General features: G+C 47.4%; 1 protein-coding gene across 2 annotated transcripts in view; it reads left to right on the top strand.

Annotated features, from left to right (window-relative positions):
• LOC140391485 (neurabin-1-like) overlaps positions 1–22,004 on the top strand; it is a 179,037-nt gene that overhangs the window by 74,446 nt on the left and 82,587 nt on the right. For both annotated transcript variants that reach the window (XM_072476014.1, XM_072476006.1), the window contains exon 3: positions 12,502–12,634. In XM_072476014.1, coding sequence (XP_072332115.1) covers positions 12,502–12,634 — 133 coding nt within the window. The remainder of the gene's footprint in view (positions 1–12,501; positions 12,635–22,004) is intronic.

Below are 22,004 nucleotides of genomic sequence, written 5' to 3'. Positions count from 1 at the left end.
CCGCAACCCCCTTGCTGGTCGCGACCCCGATTTTGAAAATGACTGATCCAGAAGGACAAGGGCAGCAGATATATAGTAACACCACTACCTGCACGTTTGCCTCTAAGCCACTCACCATCCTGACTTGGAAATATATCACCGTTCTTTCACTGTCGCTGGGTCAAGATCCTGGAACTCCCTCCCTAACAGCAGTGTGGATGCACCTACACCACATAGACTGCAGCAGTTCAAGAAGGCAGCCACCAGCAGCTTATCATGGACAATAAATGCTGGCCTAGCCAGCAAAGCCCACAACATGGGCTCCTTCTCATAACATGGGAATACAATCTATATCTCTGTTTATACTTGATCTATGGATTTTGATTTGTTGCAAAGCTGCAGATAACCACTCAAAACTGATGAATTATTTAATTGAACATTGCTTATCTGTCCTGTGTAAAGTTCAAACTTCTGCTCTTTTAACTATGAACTGACCACAAAGCAGGAAATTAAAATCAGGGTGGTATCGATAGATGGCTGTTATGAAATTGGATTTGTTTATTGTCACGTGTACCGAGGTACAGTGAAAAGTATTTTTCTGCGAGCAGCTCAACAGATCATTAAGTACATGAGAAGAAAAGGGAATAAAAGAAAATACATACTAGGGCAACACAACATATACAATGTAACTATATAAGCACTGGCATCGGATGAAGCATACAGGGTGTAGTGTTAATGAAGTCAGTCCATAAGAAGGTCATTTAGGAGTCTGGTAACAGTGGGGAAGAAGCTGTTTTTGAGTCTGTTCGTGCGTGTTCTCAGACTTCTGTATCTCCTGCCCGATGGAAGAAGTTGGAACAGTGAGTTAGCCAGGTGGGAGGGATCTTTGATTATACTGCCCGCTTTCCCCCGGCAGCGGAAGGTGTAGATGGAGTCAATGGATGGGAGGCAGGTTTGTGTGATGGACTGGGCGGTGTTCACGACTCTCTGAAGTTTCTCGCGGTCCTGGGCCGAGCAGTTGCCATACCAGGCTGTGATGCAGCCCGATAGGATGCTTTCTATGGTGCATCTGTAAAAGTTGGTAAGAGTCAATGTGGACATGCCGAATTTCCTTAGTTTCCTGAGGAAGTATAGGCGCTGTTGTGCTTTCTTGGTGGTAGCGTCGACGTGGGTGGACCAGGACAGATTTTTGGAAATGTGCACCCCAAGGAATTTGAAACTGCTAACCATCTCCACCTCGGCCCCGTTGATGCTGACAGGGGTGTGTACAGTACTTTGCTTCCTGAAGTCAATGACCAGCTCTTTAGTTTTGCTGGCATTGAGGGAGAGATTGTTGTCGCTACACCACTCCACTAGGTTCTCTATCTCCGTCCTGTATTCGGACTCATCGTTATTTTGAGATCCGGCCCACTATGGTCGTATCATCAGCAAACTTGTAGATGGAGTTGGAACCAAGTTTTGCCATGCAGTCGTGTGTGTACAGGGAGTAGAGTAGGGGGCTAAGTACGCAGCCTTGCAGGGCGCCGGTGTTGAGGACTATTGTAGAGGAGGTGTTGTTGTTCATTCTTACTGATTGTGGTCTGTTGGTCAGAAAATCGAGGATCCAGTTGCAGAGTGGGGAGCCAAGTCCTAGGTTTTGGAGCTTTGATATGAGCTTGGCTGGGATTATGGTGTTGAAGGCGATGCTGTAGTCAATAAATAGGAGTCTAATGTAGGAGTCCTTGTTTTCGAGATGCTCTAGGGATGAGTGTAGGGCCAGGAAATGGTGTCTGATGTGGACCGGTTGCAGCGGTATGCGAATTGCAGTGGATCAAGGCGTTCTGGGAGTATGGATTGCCATTTTGTATGGAAATCGAAACTATATGCAAGACTAAGAACACTTTTTTTTATAAATGTTTTTTATTGGATTTTTGAACAGAATATATTTTGCCGTTATGTACACAAGATATGATATATCTATATATATGTAAGTGGGCGTCTGTTTTTGCTGGCGAGGCACTTCCGGAGGGCAATCCTCGAGTGGGTCTGGTGCCGGTGTTGCCCCTCGCTTCTCCCGATCGGATTTTGCCGCCGTTGTCTTCTCGTGCACGCTGCCGCTTCAGTCGGCCCTCCCGCCCTCAGCCTGTATTCTCCTTTTTCTCTGTTCCTGTGGATGTCAGCTTGGTTAACGTTTCCCTGCCTCCCTGGCTCTTCTCTGTTGTTCTCTTTCACCCCCCCCCTCCCCCCTGTGGTTCACCTTTCCTTCCTCTTAACTGAGTTGTCCGTCCCGTTTCTCCCCCCCCCCCCCCCCCCCCCCCCCCCCCTCCTGGTCTATCTCCCCCTCTCCTGCTTTGGCTGCTTTCCCCTGGTTCCTGGCTATTCTTCTGTTTGTTTGTTGGTCACAAACCAGTCCCGGAGCAATCGGGTGAATGGCTCCCACGTTCTGTGGAAGCCGTTGTCTGACCCTCTGATGGCAAATTTAATTTTCTCCATTTGGAGAGATTCCGAGAGGTCGGACAGCCAGTCTGCAGCTTTGGGGGTGCTGCTGACCGCCAGCCGAACAGGAATCTACGTCGGGCGGTCAGGGAGGCAAATGCGTTTGCCCTCCTCCCCAGAAATCGATCTGGCTGGTCTGAAACCCCGAAAACCGCCACTTTCGGGCACGGCTCCACCCTCACCCCCACCACTTTGGACATTGCCTCGAAGAAGGCAGTCCAGTACTCTACAAGTCTGGGGCAAGACCAGAACATGTGGGCGTGGTTGGCCGGGCCTCCTTGGCACCGTTCACATCTATCCTCCACCTCCGGGAAGAACCTACTCATACGGGTTCTTGTTAAGTGGCTCTATGTACCACTTTTAGTTGCGTCATGCTGAGCCTTGCGCAGGTGGAGTGGAGTTGACCCTATGCAGTGCTTTGCTCCAGAGTCACCACCCTATCTCGTTCCCCAGGTCGTCCTCCCATTTCCTCCTTGTTGCGTCCAGTACGGTGTCAGCCCCTTCTACCAGTCGGCCTTGCATGTCGCGACAGTTCCCTCTCTCTAATATGCTTGCGTCCAGTAACTCCTCCAGTAATGTCTGTCGTGGCGGTTGTGGGTAAGTCCTTGTCTCCTTTCGGAGGAACTTTCTGAGCTTCAGGTACCTTGGCTCCTTCCCCCCTGGCTAGCTGGAATTTCTCTGTCATTTCGTCCAGTGTCGCGACCCTGCCGCTGGTGTATAGGTGCCTGACTGTCAGTGTCCCCTTGTCCTGTCTCCACCTTTTGAAGGTGGCATCAGTCAGTGCTGGTGTGAACCTATGGTTGTTACAGATGGGTGCTTTGTCCGACATTTTGGTCAGGCCAAATTACTGCCGTAGCTGGTTCCAGGACTGGAGGGTGGCTATCACCACCAGGCAGCTGGAGTGATTTTTGGGTGGGGATGGGAGTGCCGCCGTGGCGAGGGCCCGGAGGGAGGTCCCCTCACAGGAGGCCTCTTCCACGCGCACCCACTCGGCTTCTGGCTCCTTGATCCATCTCCTTATTCGCTCGGCCGTCGCCGCCCAGTGGTAGAATTGTAGGTTTGGGAGGGCTTACCCTCCCCTTGATTTTGTTTTTTGTAAGACCTACTTTGTCATCCTAGCATTCTCCCCCACCCCCCCTCCCTACGAACGCCATGATTAGTTTGTCCACCGCTTTGAAAAAGACCTTGGGGATGTAGATCGGGATGGCTCTGAATAGGGGGAGGTACCTGGGCAGCACGTTCATTTTGATCGTCTGGACTCCCCCCGTAAAGGAGAGTGGGAGTGTGCTCCATCTTTGCATGTCCTTTTTTACTTCCTCCGTCAGACTGGTGAGGTTCCATTTGTGTTGGCATTGTTCTGCATTATTCTACATAACCCTAATTACAAGCCAGCTGTTTAGTCCAAGTAACAGACATTCATTTGAACAAACTGGGAGGTCTCAGAATTAGAAGCCAATGAATGCAAATGAAGGGGTTAAACCAGAGATAAGAATCCCCTTAAAAGTATGACCTTGTGGTTGAGGTTCTTTATTCCTGTTCCTGAAAACTTGAATCATCTATCTGTTTGTTTGTGTTTAGTGATTTATTTTGTGCTTATGCTTTGGCCACGTGCTTGACTTTTATGTATTGTTTGATATTTTGTTTCTGAGTTTTATTCAGTTCCTGTTCAAGTGTGTACCAGTGAGTAACTCACAATAAAGTCGTATTTTTGACACCTCCACCAACCGGACGACCGATTCTTATTTAGAAGAGAAAAATAAGAGTCCCCACACCTACTTGGTGCTCGGGTTTGGGATATCTCACCTGGGCTGCAGAGGAACTTGGAGTGGGAGAGTAAAGATCCAGTTGTTGTGGTCCACATAGGTACCAATAACATAGATAGATCAAGGATAGAGGTTCTGCTAAATGAATATGAGCAGCTAAGGGCTAAATTTAAAAAGCAGAACCAAAAAGGTAGTAATCTCCGGATTACTACCTGCGCCATGAGTTCATTGGCACTGGGTCAATAAGATTAAAAGAGGTAAATACATGGCTCAAAGGCCGGTGTGGGAGAAATGGGTTTGAATTCATGGAACATTGGCCCCAGTACTGGGGAAGGAGGGAGCTGTTCCGATGAGATGGTCTTCGCCAGAGTCCTGGCGAATCGCATAACTAGGGCTTTAAACTAAATAGTGAGGGTTCAGTTGTATGGAAAATTAGAAAATCAAAGTTAAAGAATAAGGTGGGAGTGAAGGTTAACGATGAGGACTTTAAACTATTTGAAGGGGCCGAGGGCTTATGAGAAGTTAGTAAAGTTTCCAGAACACGTAACAGAACAGAGAGTATAGAAAGTGGCAGGAGTTTAACTTCAGGCACAGCAAAAAATGGGACAATAATGAGAAGGGGGTCGTCAACGCAGGACTTGAGAGTGTTGTACCTAAATGCGTGCAGTATACGGAACAAGGTAAATGAGCTTGTTGCGCACATTGGAATTGGCAGGTCTGATGTGGGCATCATAGAGACGTGGCTGCAAGAGGATCAGGGCTGGGATCTAACTATCCAAGGGTATGTATCCAATCAAAAGGATGGGCAGAGAGGGCAGGGTTGTATTGTTTGTAAGGAATGAAATTAAATCGATAGCAAGAAGCGATATAGAATTAGAAGGCATAGAATCTGTGTGGGTAGATTTGAGGAATAGCAAAGGAAAAAAGACATTTGGTGGGAGTTTTGTATGGGCCCCGTAGCATTCTGCCCCGGATGTGGGGCAGAAAAAATAGCAGAAGAAAGAAAAGGCATATAAGAAAGGCAATATTATAATAATCGTGAGGGACCTAAATATGCAGGCCGACTGGGAAAATCAGGTTGGCGGTGATCCCAAGAAAAGCAATTTCTGGAATGGTGAATATATTTGCTGATGATGAAACAAGTTTCCTTTTATGACACCCAGCCTAATTTGATAATTCCAGGTTAGCTATAGCTGAACAGTGTCTTGTAACCATGCTTCCTCGATTGCACTCTCTTGGCTTGTTTACTACCACTTCAGTTTTATAAAAGTCATTAATTTTGCTTGGGGAAGGCATATTGCTCGTGTTATTCTTGTGAAGACTATGAGAAAGCAGTCATTGAGAATGTTTAACATTTGTGTCTCTTCATTGATCTATATTCGGGCAGCATGCTGGCATGGTTGTGGCGCTGCTGCCTCACAGTGCCAAGGGCCTGGGTTCAATTCTGACCTTGGGTGACTGACTGTGTAGAGTTTGCACATTCTCCCTGTGACCTAGTGGGTTTCCTCCCGGTGCTCCGGTTTCCTCCCGCGGCCCGGGGATGTGTGAGTTGGGTGGATTGGCCAAGCTAAATTGCTCCTTGGGTGGGGTTGCTGGGTTACGGGGCTTGGGTGGGAGCATGGCTTATGTAGAGTGCTACTTTGGAGGATCGGTGCAGACACGATGGGCTGAGTAGCCTCCTTCTGCGCTGTAGGGATTCTATCTATTTAGCCTGAGCTTACTAGTTTTGCATAAGTATTTATCTTGCATGCTTAACATTGTGACTGTAAAAGATGTTGCCGTTTGTATTTTTGAGTATTGCGTACAATTCTGGTCACCACATTATCAGAAGGACATGGAAGCTTTGGAGAGAGTGCAAAGAAGATTCACCAGCATGTTGCCTGGTCTTGAGGTTGGCTATGAGGAAAGATTGAATAAACTAGGATTGTTTTCACTGGAAAGACGGAGGCTGAGGGGAGACCTGATAGAGATCTACAAAATTATGAGAGGCGTAGACAAGATGGATAGTCGGAGGCTTTTTCCAAGGCTGGAAAAAGTTACAAGGGGGCAGAAATTTAAGTTGAGAGGGCGAAAATTTAAGGGAGGTGTGCGGGGTAAGTTTTTCACGTAGAGAGTGGTGGGTGCCTGGAACGCGCTGCCAAAGTATGTGGTGGAAGCAGACACCGTAGCAACATTTAAGAGGCATCTGGATGGTTACATGAATAGGGAAGAAATAGAGGGATATGGACCGAGGAAGGGCAAGGGCAGAAGGTTTTTTTCAAGTTGGGGCATCGTGAGCGGCATAGGCTGTACTTTTCTTTGTTCTTTTGGGGAGCAACTTGTGGTAGAGCCCACTAGGGAACAGGCAGTTCTGGAGTTGGTGATGTGGAATGAGGCAGACTTGATTAGGTAAAGTGAAGGAACCCTGAGGGGGCAGTGACACAATATGTTAGAATTCACCCTGCAGTTTGAGAGGAGATGCTGGAATCAGATGCAACGGTTTTTACAATTGAGTAAAGGTAGATCATCGAATTTACAGTGCAGAAGGAGGCCATTCAGCCCATCGAGTCTGCACCGGCTCTTGGAAAGAGCACCCTGCCCAAGCCTACACGTCCACCCTATCCCCATAACCCAGTAACCCCACCCAGCACAAAGGGCAATTTTGGACACTAAGGGCAATCCACCTAACCTGCACATCTTTGGACTGTGGGAGGAAACCCACTCGCACACGGGGAGAACGTGCAGACTCCGCACAGACCCAAGCCGGGAATCGAACCTGGGACTCTGGAGCTGTGAAGCAATTGTGCTAACCACTGTGCTACCGTGCTGTGACTACAAAGACACAAGGAAGAAGCTGGCCAGAGTTGATTGGAAGGGGAGCCTAGCAGGGAAGACAGTGGCATGGTAATAGTGGGAGTTTTAGGGGTCATTTGTGAGGCTCAACAAAAATTCATACCAAAGAGGAAGAAACATACTAAGGGGAGGATGAGGCAACCATGGCTGATGAGGGAAGTCAAGGACAGCGTAAAAGCAAGGAAAAAGCATACAAGGTGGCAAGGATTATTGGGAAGCCTTTAAAATGAAGCCGAATACAACTAAAAAAGCAATAAGGGAAGATGATGAAATATGAGGGTAAGCTAGCTAGTAATATAAAAGAAGATTGCAAGAGTTTTTTTTCAATATATAAAAGACAAGAGAGAGGCAAGAATGGACATTAGACTACTGGAAAATGAGGCTGGAGTAGTAGTAATAGGGAACAAAGAAATGGCAGAGGATCTGAATAGGTATTGTGCATCAGTATTCACAGTGGAAGACACCAGTGGCATACCAGAAATCAAGAGAACCAGGTGGCAGAGGTGAGTGTAGTGGCCATCTCTGAGGAGAAGGTTCTGGGTAAACTGAACGGTCTGAAGATGGATATATTACCCCAGGGGACTGAAGCAGATATCTGAAGAGATTGTGGAGACATTGGTGGTGATCTTTCAGGAACCATGGAGGCAGGGAGGGTCCCAGATGACTGGAAAATGGCTAATATATCACTCTTGTTTAAGAAGGCAGGGAGGCAGAAGACGGAAAATGATAGGCCGGTAAGCCTGACTTCGGTTGTTGTTAAGCTTTTAGAGTCTATTATTAAGAATGAGATTGCAGAGTACTTGGAAGTACATGGTAAAATAGCTCGAGTGCGCACGGCTTTGTAAAGGCGAGGTCGTGCCTGACAAATCATTTTCGAGGAGGTAACGAGGAAGTTAAACAAAGTAGAACCGGTAGATGCGATCTATTTAGATTTCCAGAAGGCGTTTCACATGGTACTGTACAGGAGGCTGTTAAATAAAATAATAACTCATGGTGTTGGGGGAAAGGTATTTGCAAGCATAGAGGATTGGGTGACTGGCGGAAGGCAGGGAGTGGGTATAATAGGGTCCTTTTCAGGCTGGCAGCCGATGACTAGTGGTGATCTGCAGGGATCAGTGTTGGGACCACAAATTCATGATATACATTAACAATCTGGAAGAAGGAACTGAGGACACTGTTGCTATGTTTGCAGATGATGCAAAGATATATAGAGGGACAGGTAGTGTTGAGGAAGCAGAGAGGCTGCAGTAGACAGTGTGCAATGAAGTGGCAGATGGAATACAATGTGGAAAAGTGAGGTTATGCACTTTGGTAGGAAGATTAGAGAGAATAGATTATTTTCTAAATGGGAAAAGGCATCAGAAATCAGAACCACAAAGAGAGTCATAGTTCAAGATTGGTTCGATTGGCAGTTAGGAAGGCAAATGTAATGTAAGCATTCATGTCAAGAGTACCAGAATACAAAAGCAGATGCCATTTTGAATATTGTGAGCAGTTTTGGTGAGCAGGAAGGACTTGGTAAGGGTCCAGAGGATATTCACAAGAATGATTCCCGGAATGAAGGACTTGTCATATGAGGAGTGGTTGAAGACTCTGGGTCTATACTCGATGGAGTTTAGCATGTTTCCCCTGTGATAAGGGGTGGTGGGGGGGGGGGGGGGGGGGTTTGCCTCCTCTCCCTCTAGCGTTGTCCCTTTTGTGGCCCTCGCCTTTTCTCATTCCCACCCCCACCCCGTGTTGCACGTTCCTATGGTTCTCCCCCCCCCCCGTCTTTATTTTTTGTTTTCCTCCCCCTTTTCTTTCTCACTTTCCCGTTTCCCCATCTATTCCGTTGTTGCTGGCCTTAAACAGGTTCTGGAACAGGCTGACAAACTGCCCCCAAGCGTTTAGGAAGCCTTCCTTCGATCCTCGGATGGCATACTTAATATTCTACAGGTGGAGAAATTCCGAAAGATCAGCAAGCCAGTCTGCAGCTGTGGGTGGTGCTGCTGATCGCCAGCCGAGCAGGATTCTTTGGCATGTGACTAGGGAAACAAAAGCTAGGGTGTCGGCTCCCTTCCCCCAGTGTGGTTCTGGCTGCTCCGATACACCGAAGGTTGCCACGTTTGGCCATGGTTTCACCCTCGCCTCCACAACCTTGGACATTGCGTCGAAGAAGGCTGTCCAGAACTCAGCAAGTTTGGACAAGCCCAAAACATGCAGGTGTGGTTGACCGGGCTCTTTGGCACCGTTCACATTTGTCCTCCACCTCCAGGAAGAATCTGCTCATTCGGGTTCTGGTTAGGTGTGCTCTGTGTACCACTTTGAACTGCATGAGGCTGAACCGTGCGCTGGAGGAGGTGGAGTTGGCCCTGCGCAGTGCCTCGCTCCAAGTCCCCACCCCACTTCTGTCCCCAGTTCGTCCTCCCACTTCTGTCTGATCTCGTCCAATGGTGTTCGGGCTCTGTCCAGTAGCTGTCCATACATTTTCCCACAGAGTCCCCCTTCTTTACTATTCGTATTTATCAGGTCCTCTAATAGTGTAGTCTCTGGGGCCCCAGGGTACCCTACTGTCTCTTTGCGGGGGAAGTGCTTTATTTGCAGGTGTCTCATTTCCTGTCCTGTCGACCGTTCCCATTCCTCCGTCAGTTCATCCACTGTCGCCAGTCTGTGCCCTACGTAAAAGTCCCTGACCGTCGGTGACTCTTTGTTCTTCTCATAGCCAATCGAAACAGTACAATGCTACAATCTCTTTTTCCATGTTTCCCGACTATGACATTTTTCACTTGTCTCACTTTATTGCCCAGGAGTTAATTCAGTCCAGGAAATATACTATTAAATGGCAAAATCTTGACAACCTGAATCACCAAATCCCTTGCTCATCCACAATGCTCTGTCTTCCCTATTAAAAATAAATCATCTCACCCCACCATTGGCAATTGTGTCAGTTCAACCCTAATCTCTGGAATTTCCTTCCCTAAACAACTCCGCATCTCTCTTCCTTTAAGACTCTTAAAATCCTTCTGTTTTAGCTTTCTCATCAAATACCTTTGCATGGATCAATGCCAACCTTCCCTGATTATGCCCTTTTAAAATGCTTTGGAATATATTCCTACATAAAGGTGCAATATAAGTCCAAGCTGTTCCTTCCCTAAACTCTGGAAGACAGCAAAGAAATGTGTTCTCAACTTCAAAACATCCTTACGTCTTGACTGTTGTGTAATGAATAGATTGCTAACTGACTTGCTTATCTTTCCTTTCCCCACCCTTCTGGCTCACCTACTTCAAAATTATGCAGTTGGTGGTGAATGAGTGACACCAACTGCTCATCAACAACTTATAACTGCCCATGGACCTTCTGCTGATTTTTGCATTGGAACTTGTAATTATTAAGATGCTAGCACAAACAGCATCCTCCACACGAGATCCAGAACCCATGTGAACAGGGCCAACAACAGTGTCTCCCTAACCAATCTGGTTGAAGAATATTTTGGGGGATATTTGCCTTGATTTACATTTTTGAAGCGGATAGCATGATTTGGGAAGGTTCCTGGCTCAACCCATCCATCTCTGGTGAAGTGCCTCCTGGGACTGAATTTTCATTGCAGGGCAGTGGATGTGGGCTGCAGTTGGGTCAGCTGACCAGGAAAGGAGTTCAAAAACATAGTTATGTTCAACGTAACATTAGAAAAGGATAATGAATGAAATGAAATGAATGAAATGATAATCGCTTATTGTCACAAATAGGCTTCAATGAAGTTACTGTGAAAAGCCCCTAGTTGCCATATTCCGGCGCCTGTTCGGGGAGGCTGTTACGGGAATTGAACCATGCTGCTGGCCTTGCCTTGGTCTGCTTTCAAAGCCAGTGATTTAGCCCTGTGTGCTAAACCAGCCCCAGTGTGCTAAACAGTGAAGATTCAGGGACAGGTTGCTGAACTGACAAATGACAGAAGTGAGCTAAGAAGGGATCATGTTCAAACTAACTAGGTGGAAAAACTAGTGGACGAGATCAATAGGTTGTAGGAAAATTGAATGCTTAAAACGTAAGAATAAAATCGAGATCCACAAAACTCTATAATCAACCTGATAAATTGCTGACAGTTTGATATTTGGTATTAAAAATATTTTAAAACGTGGTTACAAAATGAAACATAATAACATGTGATAGAGTGAATTGAAGAAAAACCTAGACATAGTGGTTAAGCACTGAAAATATCCCAGTGTATGTTGTGACAGCTAGAAAAGGAAAGAAATGCCCTGTTGAGTAAGCCAATTCATAGTAAGTGCAAGAAAATAGCAGTGTGGGTGTACCTACACCACGGACTTCAACGGTTCAAGAAGACAGTTAACCACCACCTTTGCAAGGGCAATTAGGGATGGGCAATAAATGCTGGCCTAGCCAGTGACACCCACATCCAGTTACATTAATTTTTTTAAAAGATTGTTAACATTAAAGGATTAATACAATCACAAGGGTTATTGTATTTAGCTGTGGTATTCAGGACAGGATGTATATTTTGGCAACATAAAAATTTCATGAAAGGTAATAATGCAGGTTTAAGAAAAGGCTGAAAATAAGCCAGGTCAGGCTGTGTCTGTGAAGGGAGGCAGGTAAACTTAACATTTCAGGTCTTTAAACCGTCAGCAGATCTTGCGAAAGATGATTCCAGGTTTTGCTAAAGCTGTTGGAGGCCAGAAAAAGGAGTAAATAAGCGGAGAATAGGAACTCATTTTCAGTACTGTTACAATAATATGCAAATTATAATGCAAATCATAAAGTTGAGTTGGAAGAAAAAAATGTACTTCCATTTATATAACTCAACCCATTGTCAGCATATCACAAAGTTCTATATTAAATTATTAAGTCCAGCCCCTCTTGCTTGATGAACACAGCAATCAAATTGTACCAGCATAGTCCCACAAACAGCAAATTATATCAATGACTATTTAATTGCTTTTTAATGGTGCCAGTTTGAGGAATGTTCACCAGGAAATCGGATCATCTCCTTACTCTTCTTTGTATAGTGGCATGGAATGTTTTTGCAGCCATCAAAATAAGCTGGTGGTGCCTTGGTTGAATAGACTGCACTGTTGAGAATGGAGTGCTCCCTTGATACTGCACTGAAACATAAACCTAGATTATGTATGCAGGCCCTTGATTAGGGCTTAAACCTCTGACGTTCGGAATGAGCCAAGTTGACACTTTTTATGAGTTGAAACAGGCATGTAGAGAAATTCATTTAAAGTAGCTTGTGCTGCATATCTATATTAAATAGTGGCAGTTATTATAAAGAAAACATTTGACTGGAGTAGTATTATTGCATTTTTGGCCGATTGCATGATCCTGGTAATTGGAAAGCTGTATAGTGTAATTACAGTAAGAAAGCATTGGAGGGATCTGAAATTAGTTAATTCGATATGAAATGACCCCGTGGAACATACTTGCAATGTCACTCTACTTCATCTTTTTCAGGTTTATAGTACCTACTCAAATGATGACTATGATAGGCGTAATGAGGAGGTTGACCCTGTGGCAGCATCAGCAGAATACGAGTTGGAGAAGAGGGTGGAAAAAATGGATGTTTTTCCAGTCGAAATTGAAAAGGGTAGGTATTTAGTAGCTGTGTTGTTGGTTGATGCATTTCTATATCTGGGTGAAATTTCAATTTTTATTATTGAAAGGGAGTCTACTTTGTGTAGAATATATTTATAGTCAATCTATAATCTAGCCATGTCAATTAATAGTTGCAATTGTAAAGATATTTAAATAATTTTCTGTACCTTTATCAGATACCATTTAACTAAAGTAAGAGCATGCTTATTTTCTCAATCAATTTTCACTTTCTTAGGCAATGTACCACAATCTTGTGTAGAAATCAACCTGTCGCACAGAGGTGTGAAGGTTTTCAGTTAGGTGTATGATGATTTATTTATTTAATTATTTTTAAATATGGGATGTAGCCTTCGCTGGCTGGGCCAGCATTTGTTCCCATCCCTAATTACCCTTGAGAAGCTGATGGTAAACTGCCTTCATGAACCACTGCAGTCTATGTGGTGTAGGTGCATCCACAGTGCTGTTAAGGAGTGAGTTCCAGGATTTTGACCCAGCCATAGTGAAGGAACAGAGACATATTTCCCAGTCAGGATGGTGAGTGACTTGGAGGGGAACCTCCAGATGGTAGTGTTACCATACATCTGCTAGCCTTGTCCTTCTAAATCATAGTGATCGTGGGTTTGGAAGGTGCTGCCTACGGAGCTTTGGTGAGTTCATGCACTGCACTTTGGAGATGGTACACACTGCTGCAACTGTGCATCAGTGGTGGAGGGAATGAATGTTTGTTGAGGGGGTGCCAATCAAGCAGGCTGCTTTGTCCTGGACAAAGCAGCTTCTTGAATGCTGTTGGAGCTGCATTCATCCAGGCTAGTGGGGAGTATCCCATCACACTCCTAACTTGTGCCTTGTCGACGGTGGACAGGCTTTGGGGAGTCAGGAAGTGAGTTACTCACCACAGGATTCCTAGCCTCTGACCTCGCATAGCCAAGTATTTATATAGCTAGTCCTCTTTAGTTTGTGGTCAGTGGTAATCCTCAGGATGTTGATAGTGGGGGATTCAGTGGTGGTAGTGCCATTGAATGTCATGGGACGATGGTTTGATTCTCTCTTATTGGAGATGGTCATTGTCTGGCACTTGTGTGGTGTGAATGTTATTGCCACTTGTCAACCCAAGCCTGGATGTTGCTGCATTTGCTCGTGGACTGCTTCATTGTCTTAGGAGTCGCCAATGGTGCTGAGCAATGTGCAGTCATCAGCGAACATCTCAACATCTGACCTTGGGTTGGAAGGAGGATCATTGATGAAGCAGCTGAAGATGGTTGGGCCTAAGACTCTTCCCTGAGAACTCCTGCAGTGATGTCCTGGAGCCGAGATGATTAACCTCCAACCACCACAACTATCTTCCTTTGTGCTAAGTATGACAACAACCAGTGGAGAGTTTTTCCCCAGATTCCCATTGACTCCGATTTTGCTAGGGCTCCTTGATACCATACTCAATCAAATGCTGCCTTGATGTCAAAGACAGTAACTTTCACCTCACCTATGGAGTTCAGCTTTTTTGTCCATGTTTGAACCAAGGCTGTAATTACGTCAGGAGCTGAGTGACCCTGTCAGAACCCAAACTGATCATCCGTGAGCAGGTTATTGCTCAGTAAGTGCCGCTTGATAGCACTGGATGACCCTTTCCATCACTTACTGATGTTTGAGAGTAGACTGAGCTTTTCGTGTCGAGGACATGCCTGGGCAATTTTACACATTGCCGGGTCGAGGCCAGTGTTGTAGCTGTACTGGAACAGCTTGGCTAGGGGCCGCGGCAAGTTCTGGAGCACATGTCTTCAGTACTAGTGCCAGAATATTGTCAGGCCCCACAGCCTTTGCAGTATCCAGTGCCTTCAGCCTTTTCTTCATATCATGTGGGATGAATCGAGTTGGCTGAAGATTGGTATCTGTGATGCTGGGGGCATCTGGAGGAAACTGAGATGGATCATCCACTCAGCACTTCAGGCTGAAGATTGTTTTCTTTTTAAATATTTTTATTAAGGTATTTGAAATTTTTTATAATAATGACAATAACAATGACATAAACATGGTATAATAAACATTACCACCCCAACCCAATCTTCACACACCCCAACCATAAAACAACAATCCCCCCCCCCCCCCCTGGAATTCTGCTTCTGCTGACATTTTAACTTTCCCCAAGAAAGTCGACCATTGACCCTCTTAAGGCGAACTTTATCTTCTCGAGACTGAGAAACCCAGCCATGTCACTAACCTAGGTCTCTATACTCGGGGGCTTTGAGTCCCTCCACATTAATAAGATCAGTCTCCGGCCTCTTTCGCCCCCTGAACTCCCAGCTCTTCCGACACTCCAAAGATCACTACCTCCATACTCGGCACTATCCGTGTTTTTAGTACCGTGGAAATTCCTTAGCAAAACCCTGCCAAAACCCTCCAAGCTTCGGGCATGCCCAATACATGTAGACATAATTTGCTGGGCTTCCCACGCACCTCTCGTACCTATCCTCTACCCCAGAAAACTTGCTCATCCTAGCCACTGTCATATATGCCCAGTGGACGACCTGAAATTGTATCAGGCTAAGCCTGGCACATGATGAGGAGGTATTAACCCTGCTTGGGGCGTCCGCCCATAGACCTGCCTCTCTCTCTCCTCCTAGCTCGTCCTCCCACTTGCCCGTAAGCTCCTCTACCAGAGTTTCCTCCACCACCGAAAGCTCCTGGAAAATATCTGAAACCTTCCCCTCTCCCACCCAGGTACTAGAGACTACTAGTACCGGAAAGCCGCGGAAAGGCCGGAACCTGCTTCCTCAGGAAGTCTTGCACCTGCAAATACCTAAACCCATTCCCTGCTGGCAATTCAAATTTGTCCTCCAAGGCTTTCAAGCTGGGAAAGCTCCCATCTATAAAAAGATCCCCCATCCTTCTAATTCCTGCCCTTGCCATCTCCGGAACCCACCATCCAGCCTACCCGGTACAATATAGAAACCGATGATTATTATAAATCGGGGTCCAAACCGATGCTCCCTCCATTCTTTTATATCTCCTCCATTGCCCCCAGATTTTCAGAGTCGCCACCACCACCGGACTTGTGGAGTAAAGGGCCGGCGAGAACGGAAGAGGTGTCGTTATCAGTGCTTCCAAACTTGCGTCTTTGCATGACGCCATCTCCATCCATTCCCACACCGACCTAACCCCCACTACCCACTTCCTAAACATGGCTATATTAGTCGCCCAGTAGTAATTGTAGAAGTTCGGCAGCGCCAACCCATCCTCCCCCCGACTGCGCTCCAGCAACACTTTCTTCACTCGCGGGGTTTTACCCGCCCACACAAAGCCCAAAATAACCTTATTCACCTGCTTGAAAAAGACCTTCGGGCTGAAGATGGGGTGGCACTGAAAGACAAACAGAAATCTGGGGAGGACCGTCATTTTCACGGTCTGTACCCTCCCCGCCAGTGATAGTGGGAGCATGTCCCATCTCTTAAAGTCCCCTTCCATTTGCTCTACTAGCCGGGATAGATTTAACTTGTGCAGTGCCTCCCATTCCGGAGCCACCTGGATTCCCAGATTCCGAAAGCTCTTTCCTACCATTCTAAGCGGCAGCTCTCCCAGTCTCTTCTCCTGCCCTCTTGCCTGGATCGGGAACATCTCGATTTTCCCCATATTAAACTTACACCCCGAAAAATTGCCAAATTCATCCAGGATTCGCATTACTCCCAACGGGTTTGAAATATACAAGAGCAGGTCATCTGTGTAAAGCGAGACCCGGTGCTTTCTTTTCCCCCCCCCCCGAACCAGCCCTTTCAAGTTCCGAGTGGCTCTAAACGCCAAGGTCAATGGCTCTATGGCCAGAGCAAACCGTAACAGGCAGAGGGGGCACCTTTGCCTCGTCCCTCGGTGAAGTTTAAAAACAGGGAAAAATTGTCCAAAAGTCCGTCACAGGCGGGAGCTATCAAATGTGCGACCTACTCCTCATGGCTGCCACTGGAGGTTCCAGGCTGAAGATTGTTGCGAATGCCTCCGTCTTGTCTTTTGCACTGATGTGCTGAGCTCCTCCATCATTGAGGATGGGGATATTTACGGAACCTCCTCCTCCAGTGAGTTGTTTAATTGTCCACCACCATTCATGACTGGATGTGGCAAGGCTTAGATCTGATTTTAATATGATCCAAAGATTTATTTATTGAAATAATGATGTCTTCAATTTGATTAGGAATTTAAAGAAAACTCTGTTTCATTATTTTCTCTACAACAGTAATTTCTGAGCAGAAAGTAAATGCATGTAAAATGCACTGCCTCCCAATAGGGAGCTAGATTTGAATAGCTTTTTATATGGCCAGCCCTATACTAAACATTTTGAATGTTCAATCAAAATCTTCAAGCTCAACACTAAAATCAAGTTTTCATAAAATATTAAGCACAGTGCTTCTAACTTGCTATTTACAAAATACACCTCTTCCTTGTCCAACCAAAAATCTGTGCCAACTCAAGGCACAATCTTGCTTCATGAGCTTAAAAATTATGTCGCAGCTTTCATTTCTATCTTTCCATTATTAACTTTTTAACCCACCTGCCTTCCCACATCTGTCCTCAGAATTTTCCTTAAACTCTAGTTAAAGAGAAAATAATTTCAATTATGAGTGAGGACGTATCGAGAGGAAAACAGGTGCTGGAGACTTGGGAGTAGAATTAAGAAATAGAAAAGAATTTAGGACTGTTGTAGGAGTTGTGTATAGAACCTCTGATAGTATCTGTGAAGCGATAGTTGCTACAAATGCTACGATTAGGCAAGCATGTATCAAAGAGTTGAATGGAGTATCTTAACTTTGATATAGATTGTGAAACAGACTATCAATTGTCAGAAATGTAGTGATTATTTTTGAATATTGATACTATGATTTAGCTCATCGTAGTGTTTGAAAGGAAGGAATTCTGAACAACTACTAAAATTCTAAATTTAGGCAAGGCTGACTTTAATGGGATGAAATAGGAGTCCCATCTACAGCACACTGGGTAAATCTGTTAATGACTGGAGAACTGTTTTAAAAAATAATTTCACGTGATACAGAATTGGTTTGATCTGCTATAAAAAATATTGCCATAGACAGTGTGGCAAATCATGGAAGCTTCAGTTGTCTCTGTTGACCAGATGTGCCGGAAGTGTGTTCAACTGCAGCTACTGGCTAACTGCATTTTGGAGCTGGAACTGAGGATGGATTTATTGGAGAGCATCCACGATGCTGAACAGGACGTGGATAGCACGTTCATTGAGTTGGTCATACCGCAGGTGAGGATTGAACAGGCAGAAAGAGCATGGTTGACCACCAGGCAGAGGGGAGGAAGGCAGGAAGTGCAGGAGCCCTCTGTGGCCATCTCCCTTTCTGACAGATATACCGTTTTGGATACTGCTGGAGGAGATGACTGTATAGGTGAATGAAGAGGCAGCCAACTTCATGGCACCATGGGTGAGTCTGCTGCACAAGATGGGAGGAAGAAGAATGTCAGGGCTATAGTGGTAGGGGATTCAATTGTAAGGGGAACTGACAGGCATTTGTGTTGCTGCGAAAGAGACTCCAGGATGGTATGTTGCTTCCCTGGTGCCAGGGATGTTACTGAATGGCTGCAGGGTATACTGAAGTGGGAGGGCAAATAGACCGATACTGTGGGACATATTGGTACCAACGATATCGGCAGAATAAGGGATGAGGTCCTGAAAGCAGAATTTAGGGAGCTAGGAAATAGATTAAAAAAACAAGACCCAGAAGGTCTGGATTACTTTCAGTGCCACGTGCTAGTGAGTGTAGAAATAGGAGGTTAAACCAGTTGAATGCGTGGCTGGAGAAATTGGTGCAGGAGGGAGGGCTTTAGATTTCTTGGTATGGTGGGACCTGTACAATGCAGATAGTTTGCACCTGAAATGAAATGTGACCAGTGTCCTTGCAGGGAGGTTTGAGAGAGGGGCAGGATTGGCAGCTCAATAATCCAGGATACAGAATCTTCAGATAGGAAAGGAGGTAAAAGAGGAGAGGGTGTCGCAATTCTGATCAGGGAATCATCTACACCAGTAAGGAGGGCCGATATCTTAGAACACTCTTCAGCAGAAGTCATATGGATGGAACTTAAAAAACAAAAAAGAGCAATCACGTTGTTGTGAGTATTCTATACGCTCCCTAACAGTCCAAGAGAAGTAGAACAGTACATATGTAGGCAAATTTCAGAGAAGTGTAAAAGTAATAGGGTAATGATAGTGGGGGATTTCAACTTTCCCCCCCCCCCCCAATATTAACTGGGGTAGCCATAGTGTGAAAGGTTTAGAGGGAGCAGAATTGTTAAAATGCATCTAGGAGAAATTTTTAAGCCAGTATATAGAAGAACCTACAAGCGAGGGGCGGTCCTGGACTTAATTTTCAGTAACAAAGCTGGCCAAGTTTTTGAAGTATCAGTGTGGGAGCATTTGCAGACAGTGATCATAACTCCTTTACATTTAAGATTGTTATGGAAAAGGACAACATTGGTTCTGAGATCAAAGTTCTAAACTGGGGGAAAGCCAATTTTAATAATATCAGATATGATTTGGCCAGAGTGTACTGGGAGCAGACACTTTTGGGTAAATGTGTGACAGAACAGTGGGACGCATTCAAGAAGGAAATAGGGTGAGTGCAGGGCCATTATGTTCCAATCAAGAATAAGGGTGGGACCAACAATATCCAGTGAACCCTGGATATTGATGGTTATACAGCATTGGATAAGATGAAAAAGGGAGGCTTATGGCTGATATCGTGGGCTCAAAACAGCAGAAGCCCTAGAGGCGTATAGAATGTGCAAGAGGGAACTTAAAAAGGAAACGCAGAGAGCAAAAAGGAGACATGAAAGGATACTGGCAGTTAAAATAAAGAAAAATCCTACGTTTTACAAGTACATATGGTAAAAGAATAACTAGGCAAAGAGTAGGGACTGGGAGAAGACTAATAAAACTGAAGGGATTAACACAGAGAGGAGGTTCTGAGTGGTCTGGCAGGCTTAAAAGTAGGTAAATCTCCAGGGCCAAGTGAAATATATCCCAGGCTGCAGAGTGAGGCAAGGGAGAAAATATCAGGGGTGCTGACAATTTTCAGTTCCTCTGGCCACAGGTGCTGGAGGACTGTGGTACCGTTATTCAAGAAGGGAGGAACGGATAAACCAGGAAACTACATGCCAGTCAGTCTAACCTCGAGGTGGGGAAACTATTGGAAGCAATTCCAAGGAACAGAATTTGTCTGCATTTAGTGAGGAAGGGATTATAATCAAGATAATCAAGAACAGCCAGCATGGTTTTGTTAAGGGGAGGTCAATTGAACTTTTCGAAGAGTTGTGAAGATAAGATAAATGCATTTGACGTTGTCTACTTGGGCTTCAGCAAGGCTTATGATAATGTCTATCATAGGAGATTGATGGCGAAGGCAAGAGCCCATGGGATCCCAAGAAATTTGGCGAATTGGATCCAAAATTGGCTGAGTGGCAGAAAGCTGAGGGTGATGGTAAGGGGTGTTTTTCTGACTGAAAGACTGTGTCCAGTGGGGTCCCGCAGAGATCAGTGTTGGTGCCCTTGCTGTTTGTGCTTTAGAGTAATGATTTATGGGCAGCACGGTAGCATAGTGGTTAGCACTGGATAAAAGCAAATTACTGCGGATGCTGGAATCTGAAACCAAAAAGAAAATGCTGGAAAATTTCAGCAGGTCTGGCAGCATCTGTTGGGAGAGAAAAGAGCTAACGTTTCGAGTCCAGATGACCGTTTGTCAAAGCTCTCTGTCTCGCGCGCGCTCTGTCTCTCGCGCGCGCTCTGTCTCTCGCGCGCGCTCTGTCTCTCGCGCGCGCTCTGTCTCTCGCGCGCGCTCTGTCTCTCGCGCGCGCTCTGTCTCTCGCGCGCGCTCTGTCTCTCGCGCGCGCTCTGTCTCTCGCGCGCGCTCTGTCTCTCGCGCGCGCTCTGTCTCTCGCGCGCGCTCTGTCTCTCGCGCGCGCTCTGTCTCTCGCGCGCGCTCTGTCTCTCGCGCGCGCTCTGTCTCTCGCGCGCGCTCTGTCTCTCGCGCGCGCTCTGTCTCTCACGCGCGCTCTGTCTCTCGCGCGCGCTCTGTCTCTCGCGCGCGCTCTGTCTCTCGCGCGCGCTCTGTCTCGCGCGCGCGCTCTGTCTCTCGCGCGCGCGCTCTGTCTCTCGCGCGCGCGCTCTGTCTCTCGCGCGCGCGCGCTCTGTCTCTCGCGCGCGCGCTCTGTCTCTCGCGCGCGCTCTGTCTCTCGCGCGCGCTCTGTCCCTCGCGCGCGCTCTGTCCCTCGCGCGCCCGCTCTGCCTCTCGCGCCCGCTCTGCCTCTCGCGCCCGCTCTGCCTCTCGCGCCCGCTCTGCCTCTCGCGCCCGCTCTTTGCGCCCTGTCTCGCGCCCGCTCTTTGCGCCCTGTCTCGCGCCCGCTCTTTGCGCCCTGTCTCGCGCCCGCTCTTTGCGCCCTGTCTCGCGCCCGCTCTTTGCGCCCTGTCTCGCGCCCGCTCTTTGCGCCCTGTCTCGCGCCCGCTCTTTGCGCCCTGTCTCGCGCCCGCTCTTTGCGCCCTGTCTCGCGCCCGCTCTTTGCGCCCTGTCTCGCGCCCGCTCTTTGCGCCCTGTCTCGCGCGCGCTCTTTGCGCCCTGTCTCGCGCGCGCTCTTTGCGCCCTGTCTCGCGCGCGCTCTTTGCGCCCTGTCTCGCGCGCGCTCTTTGCGCCCTGTCTCGCGCGCGCTCTTTGCGCCCTGTCTCGCGCCCGCTCTTTGCGCCCTGTCTCGCGCCCGCTCTTTGCGCCCTGTCTCGCGCCCGCTCTTTGCGCCCTGTCTCGCGCCCGCTCTTTGCGCCCTGTCTCGCGCCCGCTCTTTGCGCCCTGTCTCGCGCCCGCTCTTTGCGCCCTGTCTCGCGCCCGCTCTTTGCGCCCTGTCTCGCGCCCGCTCTTTGCGCCCTGTCTCGCGCCCGCTCTTTGCCCCGCTCTTTGCGCCCTGTCTCGCGCCCGCTCTTTGCGCCCTGTCTCGCGCCCGCTCTTTGCGCCCTGTCTCGCGCCCGCTCTTTGCGCCCTGTCTCGCGCCCGCTCTTTGCGCCCTGTCTCGCGCCCGCTCTTTGCGCCCTGTCTCGCGCCCGCTCTTTGCGCCCTGTCTCGCGCCCGCTCTTTGCGCCCTGTCTCGCGCCCGCTCTTTGCGCCCTGTCTCGCGCCCGCTCTTTGCGCCCTGTCTCGCGCCCGCTCTTTGCGCCCTGTCTCGCGCCCGCTCTTTGCGCCCTGTCTCGCGCCCGCTCTTTGCGCCCTGTCTCGCGCGCTCTCTTTGCGCCCTGTCTCGCGCGCTCTCTTTGCGCCCTGTCTCGCGCGCTCTCTTTGCGCCCTGTCTCGCGCGCTCTCTTTGCGCCCTGTCTCGCGCGCTCT

Source organism: Scyliorhinus torazame, chromosome 2, assembly GCF_047496885.1.
Source record: "Scyliorhinus torazame isolate Kashiwa2021f chromosome 2, sScyTor2.1, whole genome shotgun sequence".
Taxonomy (NCBI): domain Eukaryota; kingdom Metazoa; phylum Chordata; class Chondrichthyes; order Carcharhiniformes; family Scyliorhinidae; genus Scyliorhinus; species Scyliorhinus torazame.
The sequence above is the reverse complement of the archived record's forward strand: the minus strand, read 5'-3'. Positions and strand labels throughout refer to the sequence as shown.